We start from the raw sequence: 19,998 nt of genomic DNA on the forward strand, positions 1-19,998 counted from the left end.
GAAGTTAGTATCTTCTGTAAATCATTTTAGTGTCATTTAGTTTGATTGACTGTGGGATCCAATCAGTTGAGGGCTAAAGAATACTCCCCCAGTCAAAGTCTGTTGTAGTAATTATTTTACTGTATACCTTAGACATGCAGTCTCTCTTGGCTTTATTAAACAGTGAAATGTGAACAAAATCTAATTTGGGTTTTTTTCTAATTAGTAAAAGGATTGACAGGGGTCTATAAGGTGATTTCAACTCCTTGTTATAATTTTCTATGAATTTTATTAATTGTATTCATTCATCTGTCTCCTATCTTCAGTGTTTATTAGGGTTCCTGAAGACTCCCTTACTATATATTTAAAAATATAGGAGATTTGCCACTACATAAGTATCTGCAGTCCTCTCTTGCTCTGTGGTTCTGCAGAATTATTTCTCTTTAAATATATCTAGTTGGAGCATATCCAGCTAGTGATTAGTAATTTCATAGTTACTCATCTTATGATAGCAATCTTGGAAATATTTAAATGGAAACATTATTATCTTTATGAAGTAAGAAGATGTATTTGAAGGTAATCTTATTGGGTGTGTCTCTGGTCAGTCAGTCAGTACTTCCCATCCCTGGAATAATGCCAAGTCTTTGCTCTGTCCCAAGTCAGCCATACAGACGTTTATGCCTTTTTGAACTCACAGCTCAGATTTTTGAGGAAACTCTTCTCACACTGGCACCCGGCCTTCCTTTCCATGGCTTGCAGCTTGGAAAGAGTGGAGCAAATAAACATTCACCTATTGGTTTGAGAAAACCTGTTTCTATTTATATCTGCTATGTGAATACGATACTGTCTTCCTGAAACGACTGTAGTATTTTGTTAAAGGCGCATTCAAAAACAGAAAAAAATTATTAAAAAATACTCCTGTTAATTTACTGTGAGATACTCAGGTGATTGTTTTAAGACAGCAGACAAGATAGAGAACCTTGCCACTTCTCATTCATGCGAGAGAGCTCTGTCCTTTGTTAGAGTTGGAGACTTGCACACACTGAGTGACAGCGACATCAGTGGATTCTTCGGGCTTCTATGCAGAGCTCCATGTAAAGCTCAGGGGTCCTTCTGTAAGGATGAAGGCTTTTTTCTTAGAGCTCTTACTGGTTTTGAATTTCCTGAGGACAGGTGCATTCATACAGCTCTCCAGCTCACCAACGCTATCAGTTGACCCTGATCCATGTTATAGCCACTTGAAATTTAAGTAATAAGAACTATTTTTCTTCACTTAAAGTGATACAGACTTTGAAGTTTCTATATTATTTGATAATTCAGTAGTACGCAAAGATGCACGTGTTCAAGTTCATAAAGATAATTAAAATTTTTAAAACTGCTTTCTCTTCATGGCAGTGTTTTATGGTTGCCATCTGTATGCTGTCTTTTTAAGCTTCACAGTCAATTTTTTTCTGTAATTTTATATCCACATATAGCAAAACGTCATTTTTTTAAAAGTAGTTTTTCAAGTTGAAGGTCAGCTTGGCAAACATCGATTTAAAAATTCACTTCTGTAATGGTAGTCATGTGATACAGACTCATTGCAAATTTTGCAGAGGTTTTTTTACATTGTGACCTCAAACTTGAAGGTAGAAAGCTTTGGTCCTGTCTCATGAACTTGCATGTACCATCTACAGGGCTCTCTCATCCTAAATATAGATTACTAAGAGGAGGGCACACAACATTTCAGTGCTAGGGTCTCTGAGGAAAAAAAAAATGAGAATGATGTTCTACTAAAAATAAATAGGAGTAATGTATGTGCTAAATGTGTGTAATATAAACAATTTATATTAAAGTTGATCAGAAAAAGGATATTTTTGAAGTAGTTTTTTGATGTCATGAAGGCTCTCAGGTAGGTAATGGAAATCCACGTGTTGGCCAGGAAATGGTGAAAGTACAGGAATTCCAGCCGGTGCAACGAGAAGTATTAAGAAAGGGAAATGAATATTGCAAAAAGGACAAATATATAATGATATCACATCAATTAAAAGTAGAGTAATTGCCTTATATGAGAGACTTAATCTCTAGAATTTTTACATACCAACAATCATCAGTCAGAAAGTCAGATGAGATCTAAGGGATAAGGGCAATAGTGAAAAAGTTTAGAACACAGTTTACTGTTTACTTCAGAGAAATGTGTGAGACTTTTATTTTGTATGTTGAAATGTAATGGTAAACTATATGATTTAAGAAATGGAATGAAAAACTGTATTTCCAATAGTTGTCAATTTGTTTATAATTTTAAGCCAATACCCATGTTAAATCTAGTCAGACTTTTCTTAGAATAAATAGGATTTTAACATTCATAGGGAAGAATAAACAGGTGAGAAAAGGAAAAATCCTAAAACTAAAAATTTCTGTGGAATGAGACTGTCTCAATATTACAACAAATGACAGACTTGAGAAAGCACAGTAATTAAATTATGGATTGCTTTATAAATGTACATATTAATGTAATTGGAAGGTCCAAAACACATTCTTATGCATAGGAAGTTGTGATAAAGGACAGATGAGAGAATGGAGAAGAGATGAGTCACTCGATTATTTGTATTGGGGTACATAATTGGCTAAGAATTAATTTACAAACTCACCATATACCACAACTCAACATCAAAAAAACAAACAACCTGATAAAATAATGGACAAAGGACCTGAACAGACATTTTTCCAAAGAAGACACGCAGATGGCCAACAGACACATGTTCAACATCACTAATCATCAGGGAAATGCAAATCAAAATCTCAGTGAGATACTATCTCACACCTGTCAGAATGACTATTATCAAAAAGACAACAAATAACAAGCGATGGTGAGGATGTGGAGAAAAGGGAACCCTCGTGCACTGCTGGGGGGAATGTGAATTGGTGCAGCCACTATGGAGGTTCCTCAAAAAATTAAGAATAGAATTACCATTTAATCCAGCAATTCCACTTCTGGTTATTTTCCCCAAGAAAATGAAAACACTAATTCAAAAAGATATATGCACCCCTAAGTTCATTGCAGCATTATTTACAGTAGCCAAGATATGGAAGCAACCTAAGCATCCATTAAGAGATGAAGGGATAAAGAAGAGGTGGTATATATGCACAGTGGAATATGACTCTGCCATAAAAAGAATGAAATCTTGCCATTTGTGACAACATAGGTGGACTTAGAGGGTATTATGCTAAGTGAAATGTCAGACAGAGAAAGACAAATACCATGATTCACTTAAATATGGAATCTAAAAACCAAAACAAGTGAACACATATAACAAAACAGAAACACAGTCATAGAGAACAAATAGGTGGTTGCCAGAGCGGGGGTGGGGTGGGGAATAAGTGAAATAGGTGAGAGAGATTCAGAGGTACAAACTTCAGTTATAAAATAAATGAATCACGGGAGTATAGTCAATAATATTGTAATATCTTTGTATGGTGACAGATGGTAACTAGATTTATCATGGTGATCATTTTGTAATGTATAGAAATATTGGATCACTGTGTTATGTACCTGGAACTAACATAGTGTTGTAGATCAACTATACTTCAGTAAAAAAACCCCAAACCCAAACCTTACATATACCAGAATATAGCCTGGATTAAAATAATAAAAAGCTGAGAAAATAAAATAGAAGAATTAAAAAATTTTTGGAGGCAGTTTAAAATTCTAAGCTTTGAAGGAATAGAAAAAACCCAGAAAAAATAGACTTGAGGTCTTATGAAATAGATAACTCTGGCAAATAACATTCTGGGAAAAATATTTTAAGCAGAATTGGCTTAAATATTATCTAGAGTTCAAATAAACTGGTAAGGTACACATTTGAAAATCTCAATAGACAAATGAGCAAAGGATGTGACCAAATACTTCACAAATGAAGAAATACTACTGGAAATAAATAGTAAAATCTCTACCTTCAATAGTAAGAAATAATTATGTTAAAATCAGATACGATTTTTAAATTGAACTAGTAAATAATTTAAGATCTGTTAAAAAAAAATGATGGCCGTATTATGGCAAAGTAGTCTATGATATTCTCAAAATGACCAGTTGAGTATACAAGCTGGTACAGTGCTGAACAGCAATTTGGCAGTATCTATCAAGTAATTATATGCTAGTTTATTTATTAATATAAACATATATTTATCATAAAGATTATAAGACTTTCCCCAATAATTCTTTTGTTTTGGACTCTAAGACTACAAAATGGGGAAAAAGGTATGCATAAAGCCTCTTCGTAGTGGAAAATATTAAAGAGAGCTTAAATATCTAAAATGTGATACATAAAACATTGGTAAAATTTTTTATATCCCTTACAAGCCGTGCTTATAAAGGCTGCAGCACTAGGGAGATCACGCAGTGGGGAGCTGACAGGCAGAGGGAAACAGTGTCACTCTTTTATCATACCATGAGGTAGACACAGGAATGCTCCCTGCTGATGCAAAAGTAAATTGGTTCATATTGCCAGGTTCCTTTCCAGACAAGTACCAAGAGCTTGACACTGATGATTTTATTTCTAGAAATAGAATATAAGAAATGAGAAGGAGCATGGTCAAAGATATACATACAGACATGCATCCAAGCATTTTTACAGTGGCAAAAGTTGGAAAGAACCTAAGTTCGACTGTGAGAATCCTCTGATTTATATGAAGGGATGGAGCAGAATTTGCGATGTTACTTAATAGTGAAGAGCAGAACCAGGACAGGAAACCAGAGTTCTCCTGCTAGACACGTATGGCTCTTGATGTTGTATTGGGAAATGTCCTGTTACTCAGCAAGATCCATTAGTGCCATAAATGTTGATGTTGCCTAGAATAAGAGGACTCTGCTGTCACACTGCTCGAGCTTTGCTAGACTCACTTGAGGATGCTTCAGGCATAACAGTGAAGCTAAAAAGAAAGTCCTATCATCATGAAATGATGATCATCAGTGCATTGGTACTGACTTGTTGCTACTCCACCTACTTTCCCATCTTAGCATGTATTGTTAACCATTTATTTGTGTTGTGTCCTAATTCAGCAGTATTCAAAATTACTGCCACAGGAATTCTAGACATCAAACTTATATTAATTTTACTACCAGTCTTTAAAAATATCAATCCTAAAGCAATCATAAAATTTTGTATTGAATGTTTTTAAACTTTAAAATTTTAAATTACATATGCTTATTACTTTACCCATGGATGTGTGATCACTACTGAAGGTGGTTTTTATTTTTAAAATATTACAACTTATGAATTTAGCTGTAGATAATTAATTAAAGATCTTAGTAAAAAATGTACTTATGATAACCAGTCTAAATTAATATATCTGATAGAGAGCTTACTCTCTCTTTTTTCAAAAACTATTTATTTACTTATTATTTATTTATTTAGGCTGCGCCGGGTCTTAGTTGCGGCCCTCGGGATCTTTGTTGCGGCATGCGGGCTTCTTAGTTGCGGCATGCATGCGGGATCTAGTTCCCCGACCAGGCATCGAACCTGGGCCCCCTGCATTGGGAGCGTGGAGTATTTATTACCCACTGGACCACCAGGGAAGTCCCTAGAGAGCTTACTCTCTTGATCAGCATTTGACAATCAGGAGAGAACACTGAAGATTGACTTGTTTGGTAACAGAAAAAATAACAAAGGGGAAAAGCACAAAATCATGTCTAGCATTTGAGTGCAACTAAAAAAGTTCTTCTAAATTTATTTCTGCAAAGAAGATAGAGATTTTGAATCATTCACAGAAAAATTTCTGCGTTCGAAGTTAGTGGGTTTATAAAATATTTGATACGCCAGGTCCTTCGATGAGTGCTAGGAGATGTGTTTGGAATGAGAGAACATCGTGGCACTTAGCACCTTCACTGGCTGGTTGCTCTGCGGCTGATCCCTGTTCAGTGCTCTGTCTTTACTTGACATCTGTTTGTTGAGCAGAGTCTGCATCTCAAGGAAACCTAGACAAATGATTGTGTCGAGTAACAGATAAAACAAGGCATTGCTCCTTAATTTGTAAGGAAATGTGTAATTTCTTTAGTATATCTTTTAAACAAATATTTAGCTTACTGATAGGAAAAGTTTGACTAATGTGGGGATATATGTTTAGAAAATGCAGCTGACAGAAAGATATTAAAAATATGTATGCGTCAGGCTTCCCTGGTGGCGCAGTGGTTGAGAATCCGCCTGCCAATGCAGGGGACACGGGTTCGAGCCCTGGTCTGGGAGGATCCCACATGCCGCGGAGCAACTAGGCCCGTGAGCCACAACTACTGAGCCTGCGCGTCTGGAGCCTGTGCTCCGCAACAAGAGAGGCCGCGATAGTGAGACGCCCGTGCACCACGATGAAGAGTGGTCCCCGCTCGCCACAACTAGAGAAAGCCCTCGCACAGAAACGAAGACCCAACACAGCCAAAAATAAATAAAATAAATAATAAAATTAAAAAAAAATATGTATGCGTGAATGACTAACCAAATACTTATAGGTTAAAAAGTTCACTCTCATTGCATTGATATGCTCTTTGATGTCAGTCTTTCTGGTACATTTGGAAAAAATCTTTGGAAATAGGAAGCCAAAAGATGTCTCTCGATTTTCTACCTCTGCTGAAGAGCTTTCTGATAAAGGGGAAATGAGATTTGGCATTTGGAACTAGTTCCTGGAGACCAAGACACAGAGCATCACATTCTAGTTCTCATTAAAGCCTTTTATAACTGAGCCAGACACCATACTGAGCTCTATGTGCAGTTTTCTTGGAGTGTTGCCTCTGACTTATATTTGAAGTCAGGTCACATTCACTGGTGACGAGATTTCTGAACAGAGGCAACTTCCTAGCATCTGTTATGTAACTCAACTCCCTTGGAGGGAGGGGACGATACATTTTGGGGAGGAGGAGAAGAGGAAGTAGATAAAACTGGAGGAAAGAGACGAAGGAGAGGGGCTGTAGTCCTTTTTGCGGGAGTGCTCTACCATGGGAGATAGCAAGTGACTCCGTGTTTCCTGTTCTGGTTTTCATCTTACTAAAAGAGCACACCCCTGGTATGCTAGCAAAGCGCATGGCCATGAGGGAAAGCTTGGGGGAGTCGAGGTATGATTCTACATAGGATTAGAGGGGTGGAGCAAAGGGATGCAGGCAGATAAAGTGGTCCCTTGACTGCCTCTAGTTCCTTGTGTACAGAGGTATTTGGAAAGTTAGCATGTTATATGGTTCTTAAATAGAGCCAGTGACCTGAAGCCAGTGTTGCCTTTAGGAATTCCACATGTGTAATTTTTTTTTTTTAATTTTATTTATTTATTTATTTATGGCTGTGTTGGGTCTTCGTTTCTGTGCGAGGGCTTTCTCTAGTTGCGGCAAGCGGGGGCCACTCTTCATCGCGGTGCAAGGGCCTCTCACTATCGCGGCCGCTCTTGCTGCAGAGCACAGGCTCCAGACGCGCAGGCTCAGTAGTTGTGGCTCACGGGCCCAGTTGCTCCGCGGCATGTGGGATCCTCCCAGACCAGGGCTCGAACCCGTGTCCCCTGCATTGGCAGGCGGATTCTCAACCACTGCGCCACCAGGGAAGCCCCACACGTGTAACTGAAGAATACTTATTATGCAAAGAAGTTCCATTTGTAAAAGAGAGTGGTATCTCTCTTGTGTGGCACTTGTATTTTATTTGACGTAAGACTATGCCCTATTCCTTTAGATAGACTTAAATTTCACAGAATTTTAGATTTTATGAAACCTGTTTTTCTCCCCAGAAGAAGTATCCTAATCTTTCTTTAATTGTATATGAAAATAATTACTCGTGATTCATAATCAGATTGGATGTTCACTATTTGCCAAAACTATATGAGCATTTTCTCCATATTCTAGTGCTTAGAACTGATACCATTTTAACAGTTGACAAAATAAAACAGCATTTTCCTCTAGTGACACCTCTTTTTTTAGAGGGTAGTTTGCATGTTATCCAGAGTGTTGTTTTTCCTTGTGGTTATTTCCATGTTTGTACACATACGAGGAGGCTCAGGAATGCATGCCAGTCCATTGGGTGTATGTTGCTTCTAAGTAATAGCTCTGAAACTTTCTGATGAGGGAGGAGTCTCTATCCCTTGCCTCCTTTGGCTGACTTAACTGAGAGTAGGCTGTGTTATTATCCATTCCAGAAACTGTATTAAAAAAAAATTCTCTCGATATTACTAACGCTGTAATACAAAAATGGTAAGTGAAGTAAACAGGTAAATGGAATGATCTGGCCAAAGTTACCAGTGACTCAAGTGGGTCGAGGCGGAATTTATGACACTGTTCCTTTAATAAGGACAACTGATGTCAGATTTCCCTGACATTTTATAAGGTGCCCCAGCTCATATTGGTGTCTAACTTTTAATATCACAGAAAGATTACATTTTAAGATTCAAGTTCCTGTAGGAAAGTCACTGTCAAACTAGTGGTCAACAACTGCTACGAATTTCTTGGTTGACGCTATGCTAGAATTATGATTCTGTTAAGTAATGTTTCAGTTATTTGTACTATGCGTTGCAAGAAGCCACCAGTAATAGAATTCAAGAAATACTTGCTTAATAGGGAACAACTAGAACAATTAAATTGGAAATGTCATTTCTTATAAACCTGCTCAGTTTTTTGCTAGCTCTTCAGCTAGTGATTAAAGAAAAATATTGTGACCATGAGGGAGAAAGCCTTCCTTCCTACCTGGTTTTCAGTGCACAAGTAAGAAATTAGGAGTCAAAGAGTAACAGTTCTTGGAAATGCTTAAAGTCGAGGGGTGGTTCTGTCATCTATGTTGTTATCTAAAGATCTTTGTGTGAAGAAACTATGAAAACAGAAAAACAGCTTTTGTTCACCAGACTAAATCTTCATAAGCCACTGTTTTGTAATTTTGAATCCTGTTAACAACATTCTGAAGCTTATTAAATTGAGACTTTTGTCTTCTTTATTTTTAGCACACTCAAGTGTATATATAAATCTCTGGAATGTTGAAGGAGTGACATTCCACAAGTGTCAGATTTTTTTTTTTTTTTTCTGTTTCCCATTGTGAAGGGGAGACCAGTAAATTAAGAATGTTTGATTCTTTCTCCTATATTTGCTTTCCTTTTGGAACTCTGTTACAGAATAAAGAATTGTGTTTTTGTGGAAGCATTATTGAATAGGAAAATCATTGTTTCAAATTATAGTTTTCTGGCAGTGATTAATGATTAATTAACGAGGCTAGCTTTACTAGAAAAACATTATTATACTATTAAGTTTCTACATGGCTTGGCACTGTTATCAGTGCACAGCAACAAAAATATAGAATTCACAATAATCTAGATTTAGAACCAAAAATTGTACTCTTTAAGTTTCAGGTGTCAAAGCTGGGTTCTAAAAGTGTTTTAGAATCTAGAGACTTACAGATATCCTTGCAGATTCTGTAATAACAGCATAAACTTTTGTTCAGTGTTAGATTCTGAAGTGACTGTTAGCCTATTTTGGAGAGTTCTGGTGCATTTAAATTTTTACCCAGTCATTCCTCAGTGATAACAAAGCAATCATAGACTTGAATGAGTTACCAATGGGAAACAGTTGTTATTTGGATGAGTTCCACCGCACCCTTTGAGTATGGCAAAAAAAAAAAAAAAAAAAATGGTTTGAATCTATCTTTTTAAAACATGGATCAGTTTGAGAAAAAAAACCAATAAAAATGATTAATAGAAAAAAGTATTCTTAGGTTGAAGAGAACTATATTATAATGAAAGAGATTCTTTAACTGTCGAAACAGAATCAAATATTACCTTTCTTTAACAAATGTGGAACTATTTTTAAGGACATGCCTTTGAATGTAAAAGTGTGTCTATATGTTCTAAGAGGCCGTTCACTGTTGTTGGCTTTGCTGGTCTCTGACTTATTTTCTTAGTTGTTTGCTTTCTGTTGGGCTCTTGGACCTGAAGAACATATTGGGATTGATGAATGACATGTATGATTTTTGAGGATGTTAAAAAGAACACTAAACGAATATTGGCATTCTTGTAACTGCCTATGTTGTTTCTTTATTTACTTTCAGTTTGATTAATAAGCTTAAACCTGGTGTCATTAAGAAGATCAATAGACTGTCCACACCAATAGCAGGTTTGGTAAGTAATAAATTATCTTCAAAATTAGACTTGTTTCTGAAATGTAAAAAGATGGGCATAAACACATTCTCTTATCTGGAGTTATCATAGATATTAGATTCGGGGTCCTTTTTCTCAAGAAAAGTATTTCTAGTGATCTTGTCCTTATATCTTTAGTTCCTCTTTCTGTTTCCATTCTGCCTGGAGGCTTTTATTCTATTTATTTAATTTTTTGTTTGTTTTGCTTTTTGTGCCCTCAAACTGCCTATATCCCCCTTTTTGGCCCATTTCTTCCACAAATTGCATTTGTTTAGGATCACGGTCTTTCTGAAACTCAGCCCTCCGTATATTGGTTGCTAGTTGACCACAGTTTATGGAAACTGGCCAAAGCTGTTAAGTTGTTTGTTACATTTCAGGTGCTTTGTGCTTATACATTGCCCTCACTCAGCATGCAGGTTTTGGAGTGTATTTGCAACATACTTAAGACCTGTCAGCTCTTTTGGTTTCCTACCAACATCCTGTGTGATGTTGGGCAAGTCTCTGTCTTCTACTTTGCCTCAGTAATATTTTCCATAAGATGACTATGGGTGACTCTCTAGATTCATTCTAGCTTTAAATTCGGAGTTTTGTGTATGAAGAACACCCCATACTATCATTATATAGATTCTCTGCTGTATCAAGACCCTAGAGAGATCAAAAATAAAGTGGGACCACTTTGGAAATAAATAATTCATAATTACAAATGATGGATAATTTTCAAAATGTTAGCAATCCCTAAGAATCAAGGCTGACGATGGGAGTCAGGTAAAAAATTAATTTTACAAAACTCTCAAGTTTAAGACAGCTAATAACTGGAATGTAAATAAAATATGTTAATATTTTATCTTTGGAATAGTCAAGCTGCTTATAATACATTCAGGAACCTTCTGTTTGGCCATGCATGTGTTTGCAGATGTTAAAGGCATGACGGATTAAAGGTAGCAGTACTAAAATTTCTGGGTTTGCAGCTGGCATGAAGGTGTCATCAGAATTTTGACAGGAATAAGTTGGTGGCAGAGTGTTTATTATTAGAAAATATCTGTCTAGGAGAGAAGGCAAGAAGAGTTTTTACAGTTTTTTCTTTGAAAGATCAGAAAATTACTATTTTCTTTTGAAATATAGAATGCAGTTGACCCTTGAGCAAAGCGAGAGTTAGGAGCACCAACTTCCTGCGCACTTGAAAATCTGTGTGTAACTTCTGACTCCCCCGCAAACTTAACTGCTAATAGCTTACTATTGACCAGAAGCCTTATTATAACATAAATAGTCGATTAACCCATATTTTGTATGTTATATGTATTATCAATATATACTGCATTGTTACAATAAAGTAAGTTAGATAAAAGAAAATGTTAAGAAAATCCTAAGGAGGAGAAAATACATTTACAGTACTGTACTGTATTTATTGAAACCATAAGTTTACGTTGTCTGTTTACAAGTTGAATCATCTGTCCGTCAATACCAACATCAGTATTGTCTCATATGATACAAAACACTATAGCTGTTATAAATATTTCTAACATTAGTCATAAAATTGAAAAGGTGATGTGAAAAAGAAATTCATATTTATTTAAAGGTATAATGATTCATGCATTAATAACAAAGAAACAGCACTATGATTGCTTCATGGTTGCCAAGCCTATACACTAATAAATGAATCATTATATGATTTTTGTGGCATACAGTATTACAGTCATATTTATAATACAGTATTAGAAACATTGTTACATTGAAAAGCCCACTTACCCGTGATGATAGTCTGATATGCAGTTTCTCCAATCATGAGAGAGAGAGAGGCATATTGTACTGTAATGTAATTCCTTGAAAGCAAAGTTATAAAACAGTAAGAAAACTAACAAATAATTTTATATTAAATATCACTCACCTTATGCCTGTATAAGGATAGTATCTACATATATTTTATGCATTCATGATATATACTAACTTTTTCTTAATTTTTTCAATATTTCTAGGCTACATGGTTCATCTGTGAGTTTTTTCAAATTGTCACAAATCTCCAAAAAATTTTCCAATATATTTCTTGAAAAAATATCTACGTATAAATGGACCTGTGCAGTTCAAACCTTTGTTGTTCAAGGGTCAACTGTCTATATATAAAGTTCCAGAGAAGTTGGGCTCAAATATTAATTCCTTCCTTCTTACCAGGTTACATCTATTCTATTTCTGTCATGACTAAGCAGCTGACATGATATTTTTATTGGTCTCAAACTTGGTTGGGCAAAAAACTTCATATATATGCATATATTGCAATGTACATATATGTATGAATTACTTCTAGTAATATAGGAGTCAGAGGTGTTATTTAAGGAATAAAGTTAAAGAACTTTTGTTTTTGAAGTCTTCCTAGGAAGAAACATTCAATTTAATAAAATAAGTATGTTTTATATGAAAATAACTTTTACGAAATAACTTCTGTGAAAATTAAAAGTATGAATTGTATTGAAAGTACTCTGTTTTTTCAGATGGCTTGAGTTATTCTCAGTGTTATAGGTTGTATTGTGTCCCTCCCCCCTCAAAAAAAAGATGCAGTACAGGCATACCTCAATTTATTGTGCTTTGCTTTAGTGCACTTTGCAGATATTGCATTTTTTATAAATTGAAGGTTTGTGGCAACCCTGCATCAAACAAGTTTTATCAGCGCCATTTTTCTAACAGCATTTTTTCACCCCATGTCTCTGGGTCATATTTGGGTAATTCTTGCAGTATTTCAAACTTTTTCATTATTATTATATTTGTTGTGGTGATCCATGACCAGTGTTCTCTGATGTTACTTCTTTGACTCTCCGAAGGCTCAGATGATGGTTAGTATGTTTTAGCAATACAGTATTTGTTAATTAAGGTATGTGTGTTGCTTTATTAGACATAATGCTACTGCACACTTGCTAGACTACAGTTAGTATAAACATAACTTTTATATGCACTGGGAGACAAAAAAAAATTCATGTGACTTGCTTTATTGCGGTGGTCTGGAACCCAACCCACGATATCTCTGAGGTATACCTATATACTGAAGTCCTAAACTGCAGTACCTCAGAATGTGATCTTATTTGGGAATAGGGTTGTCACATGGAGTATGGGAACAGAGGTCATAATGGAGTAGGGTAGGCACCCTAATCTAATATGATTGGCATTCTTATAAGAAGATGGCCTCGTGAAGGCAGGTACACACAGGAAGAAAGCCATGTGACAACTGAGGATTGGCGTGATGCATCTACAGGCCAAGGAGGAGCAAAGATTGCCAGCAAACCACCAGAAACTGAAAGAGGCAAGGAAGGATTCTTCTACAGGTTTCATGGGAGCATGGCTTTGTGAATACCTTGATTTTGGACTTCTTGTCTCCAGAACTGTGAGACAATAAATCTCTGTTGCTTTAAGCCACTCGGTTTGTGGTACTTTGTTATGGCAGCCCTCGGAAACTAATACAGATAGGTAAATGTTTTAGTTAATACTTGCCTTTTAAAAAACTTCTTATTTTGAAATATAGATTCAGAGGAAGTTGCAAAAAAGCAGTACAGGGAGGTCCTCTGTGCCTTTCACCCCAGTTTCCCCCATTGTAACATCTCGTATAACTCTGGTACAATATCGAAACCAGGAATTCACACTGGTACATTCAAAGACTTTAATCAGATCCACCAGTTTTACATGTAGTTAATGCTTTTTTGGTAACAAAGAGCAAAGATGCTTTCAAGCTAAGTGAGAGGAAGAGTGCTTTATTGTGAGGATTTTCCAGAGGACTCTCATTAATCTAGTGCTCAGGCATAAACGTGGCAGCTGCGTTCAACATGATTACTTTTTTCTGTCCCATTTCTAACAGGAAATGGCATCCCTTAGTTGCGTTTCCCAAGAGAGGAATCTGAATGGATCAGATTACCTTTTCTTTTTTTTTTTTAAATTGGAGTATAGTTGATTTACAATGTTGTGTAATGTGTTAGTTTCAGCTGTACAGCAAAGTGAATCAGTTATACGTACACATATATCCAATCCTTTTCAGATTCTTTTCCCATATAGGTTGTTACAGAATATTGAGTAGATTTCCCTGTGCTATGCAGTAGGTCCTTATTAGTTATCTATTTTATATATAGTAGTGTGTATATGATAATCCCAATCTCCTAATTTATCCCTTCCCCCCACATTTCCCCTTTGCTAACCATGAGTTTGATTTCGAGATCTGTGAGTCTGAGATTACCTTTCTTTTTTTTTCTTAATAGAGATATCTTTTTTTTTTTTAAACAGATGAAGGTTTTGAACTTATTTATTTATTTATTTATTTATTTATTTATGGCTGTGTTGGGTCTTCATTTCTGTGCGAGGACTTTCTCTAGTTGTGGCAAGTGGGGGCCACTCTTCATCACAGTGCGCGGGCCTCTCACTATCGCGGCCTCTCTTGTTGCGGAGCACAGGCTCCAGACGCGCAGGCTCAGTAGTTGTGGCTGACGGGCCCAGCTGCTCCGCGGCATGTGGGATCCTCCCAGACCAGGGCTCGAACCCGTGTCCCCTGCATTGGCAGGCAGACTCTCAACCACTGCGCCACCAGGGAAGCCCCTGAGATTACCTTTTTCTTTCCAGGCTACAGATCTCATGGGTCAGTAGCCAGCTAGTAGGTGAGTTCCTTAAGGGAGAGAGTGGTCTTGGCTAACTGGTCTGTGGTCAGGAGTATTCATTTCCTTTAGTTTGTTCAGTTCTGGTGTGTGGGTTGAGGTGGTTTCATGAATGAAGTTTGTGTGGGGTAGATACCAAGTTAAGTCAAATACAGCAATAATTACACAATTTCTGTGCAAGGATTTGTTAAGCTATGTGAGCGTAGCGCTCCAAGCCCCCTCTTCCATTCCTCCCTTTTTTACTCTCTTCTTCAGTTATGACTTTTCTCTGTTTCATGTCCACTGCCATGTGTATTTAGCTTTGAAGCCAAGGCTGTGGATTTACCCATGGCAGATGGACCTGTGTGAAACACTTGGAATATCCCCTGAGCAATGACAACACAGAGGGAGATGTTAAGATGATTTAGAAATATATTGAATGCTTTACTTAAAACATTCATATGATTATATGATTATTTTTTTCTTTAGGAAGGCAGTAATCATGTTCTCATAGATCTTCTAGAGATACAGTTTTCCTTGCTTGATTGAGTTTTGTAAAGAAATACATTTTCCCCTATCCTTTAAATTCTCTTTGTTCTTTATAAAGCCGTGCTTAAAAATTCTAACCCAAGAGTTTGAGTCTTCCAAAAAATTAGCTGGTGTTAAACGTGGGTATGTTCAAATCATTGAAACTCAAAACCAAAACTTTGAGAATTAAAAAACTCAACCTCAAAACAAAACCCTGAGAAACAGGCAAGATATTCTGATGGTGAAAAGAGCCGTTGAACCAGAATAATATTTACCATCTGCAGTAGTGTGCATGCGATACAATATGTGTAGAAAACATCAAGGAAGTTATTAACCATAAGACTTATAGTCATCTTGGACCCCTAATGGTTTACTTGTATTTTCTAAAGCAAGGTTTCTCAACCTTGGTACTATTGACATTTTGGGCTGGATAATTCTTTGCTGTGGGAGTCTGTCCTGTGCATTGTAGAATGTTGAGCAGCAGCCCTGGCCTCTACTCAATAGATGCCAGTAGCACTGTGCCCTCCATCCCCCCCTTGTGACAACTAAAAATGTCTCCTGACATTGCCAATAACCCCTATGGCATAAAATCATCCCTGGTTGAGAACCAGAGCTAAAGAATCAAGAAAGTAAACCCTACCCTTTTACATGGGCTAGTTTGCTGACTGACTACAGATTTGATTGTTCTCATGCTTGGCATTTCAATTGTGATTTCCCTTTGAAAAGCAATGGTATCCTAGAAAATTTAGTTTGAATCATGTTTGTTTGAATGTTTGTGTCTGTCAGTGGGCTTAGTAGAAAAATCCTTGGTATGTCCGGACTTGCATGAAAAATATGGGCTCAATTTGAACATCTTTGCTCTAAAGTGTTATTCTTTCAGATTCCTTTAAGAGTGGAATGTGTAAGCTTGACTACAGAGGCTGGGAAAGTTGTCTCCTCATTCAGGAGTGCTGTAGAATGTAGGAAATGGGCAAAAGATGCCAGCTAGCTTAAGCTGTTAGATGTGTCATTTTCTCCTGCCTTCATAATGGTTATTTTCAGAAATAAGTCAAGTCTGTGGGTCTGTTCTTACTGCCATTTTTCAGAAGGTTATTAGTGGTCAGTGTTCTTGTACCTGTGTAAAATTACTTCTGATTCATTCATCTTCACTCACGTATACACTTGGGTGTCAGCAAAGTAGTGCAACCTAGTCTATGCCAAGGTCACTGTTGAAACATCTAGTTGTTCCCTTCCTCTGTAGTAGAAAATTCACCTGAGGAATCAGCTATAAAATTTAAATATTCTGATCCAGGTTTTATCATGCACTTTTCTGGAAACTACTCTTAAGCAATGACTATATTTATCCTATTAAAAAATTTTTTTTAGTAAAATAAGCCCAGGGGTTGGGAGAGGGGAGGTTTGTGAAACGCTGAGTTTGTGAGTTCTTTCTACAAATAAAATCAAAATGTGAGACCTCGAGACAGACTGTTTTCAGGAGAAAAAAACTTTCTTCTGTTTCCTTTCCTTTCTCTTCCAAGTAGAAATAATGTAAGAAGTACAAATATAATTACTATTTTCATTCAAGGGTGGTACTTTGCTGGGTAAGAGGCAGGAATGAATTTTGTATGGTTGAAGAGAAAGTACTCAAGGAATATTACAATGTGACTTGCATGAGCAGCCAGTATGAATATATGCCTTGCTTGAAAGAGTGGTGATTGAGAGTTGCTCTGTACTAGGTCAAACCCAGTGTGTGTCTCAGAGGGAATATCTCTCTAGTTGGTAATAAGCAAGATGAATTTGTGAAAATATTTGGATGTTAATATATGCAAAACACTGATAACAAGCTGCAGCATGGGAAGAGAGGGGAAAATGGTGTAGAGCTAGTTTAAAATAACCATTTAATGGTAAGATCAGTAGTGTCTATTTTCTGGTCTTGAATTTTATTGCTGACTTTGTAGATTTGTTGAAGGAGATCTTCCACCTAGTAAATTTGGGAGAGGCTTCCACCAAGCAAATTCTTTTTGATTCACTCATCCTTGCCAATTTGATTATTTAGCCAATAAGAGCAGGATTCATACTGAGCTGATTCTGACTGCCCTGCTCCCCATCTTTATATGGATGGGGGTCAACATCGAGGTCCCTCCCATAACCCTACTCTTGCCTCAACTCTTAGTTTTCATGTTCTTGATTTCCTCACAGTTGATAAATAACAAAGGCTAAATGTTTCTATAAACTACCATTTCTCACCTCTTATGTATTAGAATAATTTCATATATGTTGGGTCAGACCTTGGAGTTTTGAGTTAAAAGATTTTTTTCTTTTCTTTCATTTCCTAATGAGACAGTGAAAGTTAAACTATATCAATACACTTGATTAAAACTGCTCAGTCGTGGTCTCATGATTAAAACTCTATTAAAGAAATGTTTTTATTACAAAGGGAAGGTGAACCACTGTTACAAGCTGTGTAACACTAACATTTAAACTATTCTTATTTTACTAGCATGCCAATCTCATCATTTTCTTTGAAAACAAAACACCAATAACACAAATACGGAGTACTTTTTCTTATTTTTATTTATTTATTTATTTATTTATGTCTGTGTTGGGTCTTCGTTTCTGTGCGAGGGCTTTCTCCAGTTGCGGCAAGTGGGGGCCACTCTTCATCGCGGTGCGCAGGTCTCTCACCATCGCGGCCTCTCCCGCTGCGGAGCACAGGCTCCAGACGCGCAGGCTCAGCAATTGTGGCTCACGGGCCCAGTTGCTCCGCGGCATGCGGGATCCTCCCAGACCAGGGCTCGAACCCGTGTCCCCTGCATTGGCAGGCAGATTCTCAACCACTGCGCCACCAGGGAAGCCCGTACTTTTTCTTAATAAAGACAGAAGAGTACTATAATGTTACCATTTTTAGTGTACTGTTTCACTGGTGTAAGAAATCATAGCATAAAAGTTAACCACTACTAAAAAAAAAAAAAAAGATCACTTTGTGCATTTGAAATGACATTTTCCATGGTTGTATTTTAATGTAAATAATTTTTTTCTAATGTATCTTTTATTGGAATTTCTGTGGATCACCATCTGTATTTTGAAATGGTTTGGGGTTATCCAGTAATCAAGTCTGAGGAAACAGACTGATGTGCATTGGATGTCTTCAAGGTAACAAATATTAGATATTAAATATCCAAATGCCTTAACACCTCCATGTATATGGCATATAAATAAGTCAATGATGACTGAGTTATTTATATAAAGTATTTTTAGGAGATCTCCTCAAGTTTCCTTGTCACCCTATTTTTCTCCAACTCTCAACTGAAATTAAGTATCACCAAGAGTAGAAACTTAGAAACAGTGTCAACGTTGAAATTGGTTACAATGCCCTCATAATGATGCAGCACTGTAAATCAGGAAACTCTGGTTTTATTTCTAGCCATAATCTCTTAGTCATGATGTTGGCACAAATTTAGGAACAGTTCCCTATGGTTCCAAAACCTACTCGTTTTTAAATCTAAGATGAACATTTATGCGCCAACTTTCAGCCTTGAGGGCAACTTTTTTCAAAACGTTAATGAATTAGAATTCCTAAAGCAACACTGTGATTAACTTTTAGAGTTAAAAAAAAATTGATTCAGAGTAAGATTATGTCATACACGACAGTGTTATTCAGATACAAAGACCCTTTGAACAATCTCTCTTTAGGCATCTTCTTAATGTAGAAATTGGAAAAGGAAGAGCAGATGACATTAATATGAAATAGAACCCAGGTGTAAGACTGGTGTCAGGGCATTGGTTACTTGATGGGGTTTAGGCCCATGACTATCCCTCCTTTCCTAAAAAATATTGAACACCTACTCCGTGCCAGGTACTGTTCTAAGAACTTGGGACACAACCGCAAGTAAGGCAGAGAAAGTTGCTCCCTAATGGAGCATAGTCAGTAAGTCGATAATAACCTGTCAGGTGCCAATAATTACCATGAAGAATCTAGAATACCTTGTCAATGACCTTAATTATACTGAAAAAATAAAGTGAATGGGTAGAGAATGATTGAGTGCATGAATGAGAAGTATTACAGAGAAGGTGCTCAGGGGTATCTTATTTCAGGAGCTGGCATTTGATCAGGGACCTGAATGAAGTGAGGGAGTGGGAAGATATGAGGATGGGTGGGAGTTTTCCAGAGAGAAGGAAAAGAGGGGCGGGGTCAAGGCAGGATCAAACTTGGACCATTAAGGAGGACTCTGCGTCTGGAACTGAGTGAGGCAAAGAGGTAGGCCAGCAAGGTTGTATAGGGCTTTGTGGGCTTTGGTGAGTAGACTGCATTTTACCCTAAGCCACTGGGGATGAGAAGCCATTGGGGACTTTTGAGAGTAATTTAATTTGTTGTTAGAAATTATTGGTTGTCTGTGATAAAGGATGCACATATTTGTGAATACACTGAAACCCATTGAATTGTACCCTTTGGATGAATTGTATAGTATGTGAGTTAATGTCTCAATAAAACTTAAAAATGAAAAAAAGATCATAGATTGGTGTTTGAAGAGTGGACTGAAGGAAATTGAGAAGCAGAAAAGTCAGTTAAGGAACAGCTTCAGTAATTGTGATGATTAATTTTATGTGTCAACCTGACTGTGCTATGGGGTGTCCAGATATTTGGTCGGACATTATTATGTTATCCTAGGTGTGTCTGTGAGGGTGTTTTGGATGAGATTAACATTTGAACTGGTAGACTGAGTAAAGCAGATTGCCCTTTCTATTGAGAGTGGGCCTCATCTAATCAGTTGAAGGCCTGCCTAGAACCAAAAGTTCA

The 19,998-nt window shown here is 36.9% G+C and overlaps 1 protein-coding gene across 19 annotated transcripts in view; it reads left to right on the top strand.

Moving 5' to 3' along the window:
* LMO7 (LIM domain 7) overlaps positions 1 to 19,998 on the top strand; it is a 196,263-nt gene that overhangs the window by 64,390 nt on the left and 111,875 nt on the right. For all 19 annotated transcript variants that reach the window (XM_059902917.1, XM_059902911.1, XM_059902913.1 and 16 more), the window contains one exon: positions 10,008 to 10,077. In XM_059902917.1, the coding sequence (XP_059758900.1) occupies positions 10,008 to 10,077 (70 nt within the window). The remainder of the gene's footprint in view (positions 1 to 10,007; positions 10,078 to 19,998) is intronic.

Source organism: Balaenoptera ricei, chromosome 18 (assembly GCF_028023285.1).
Source record: "Balaenoptera ricei isolate mBalRic1 chromosome 18, mBalRic1.hap2, whole genome shotgun sequence".
NCBI classification, from domain to species: domain Eukaryota; kingdom Metazoa; phylum Chordata; class Mammalia; order Artiodactyla; family Balaenopteridae; genus Balaenoptera; species Balaenoptera ricei.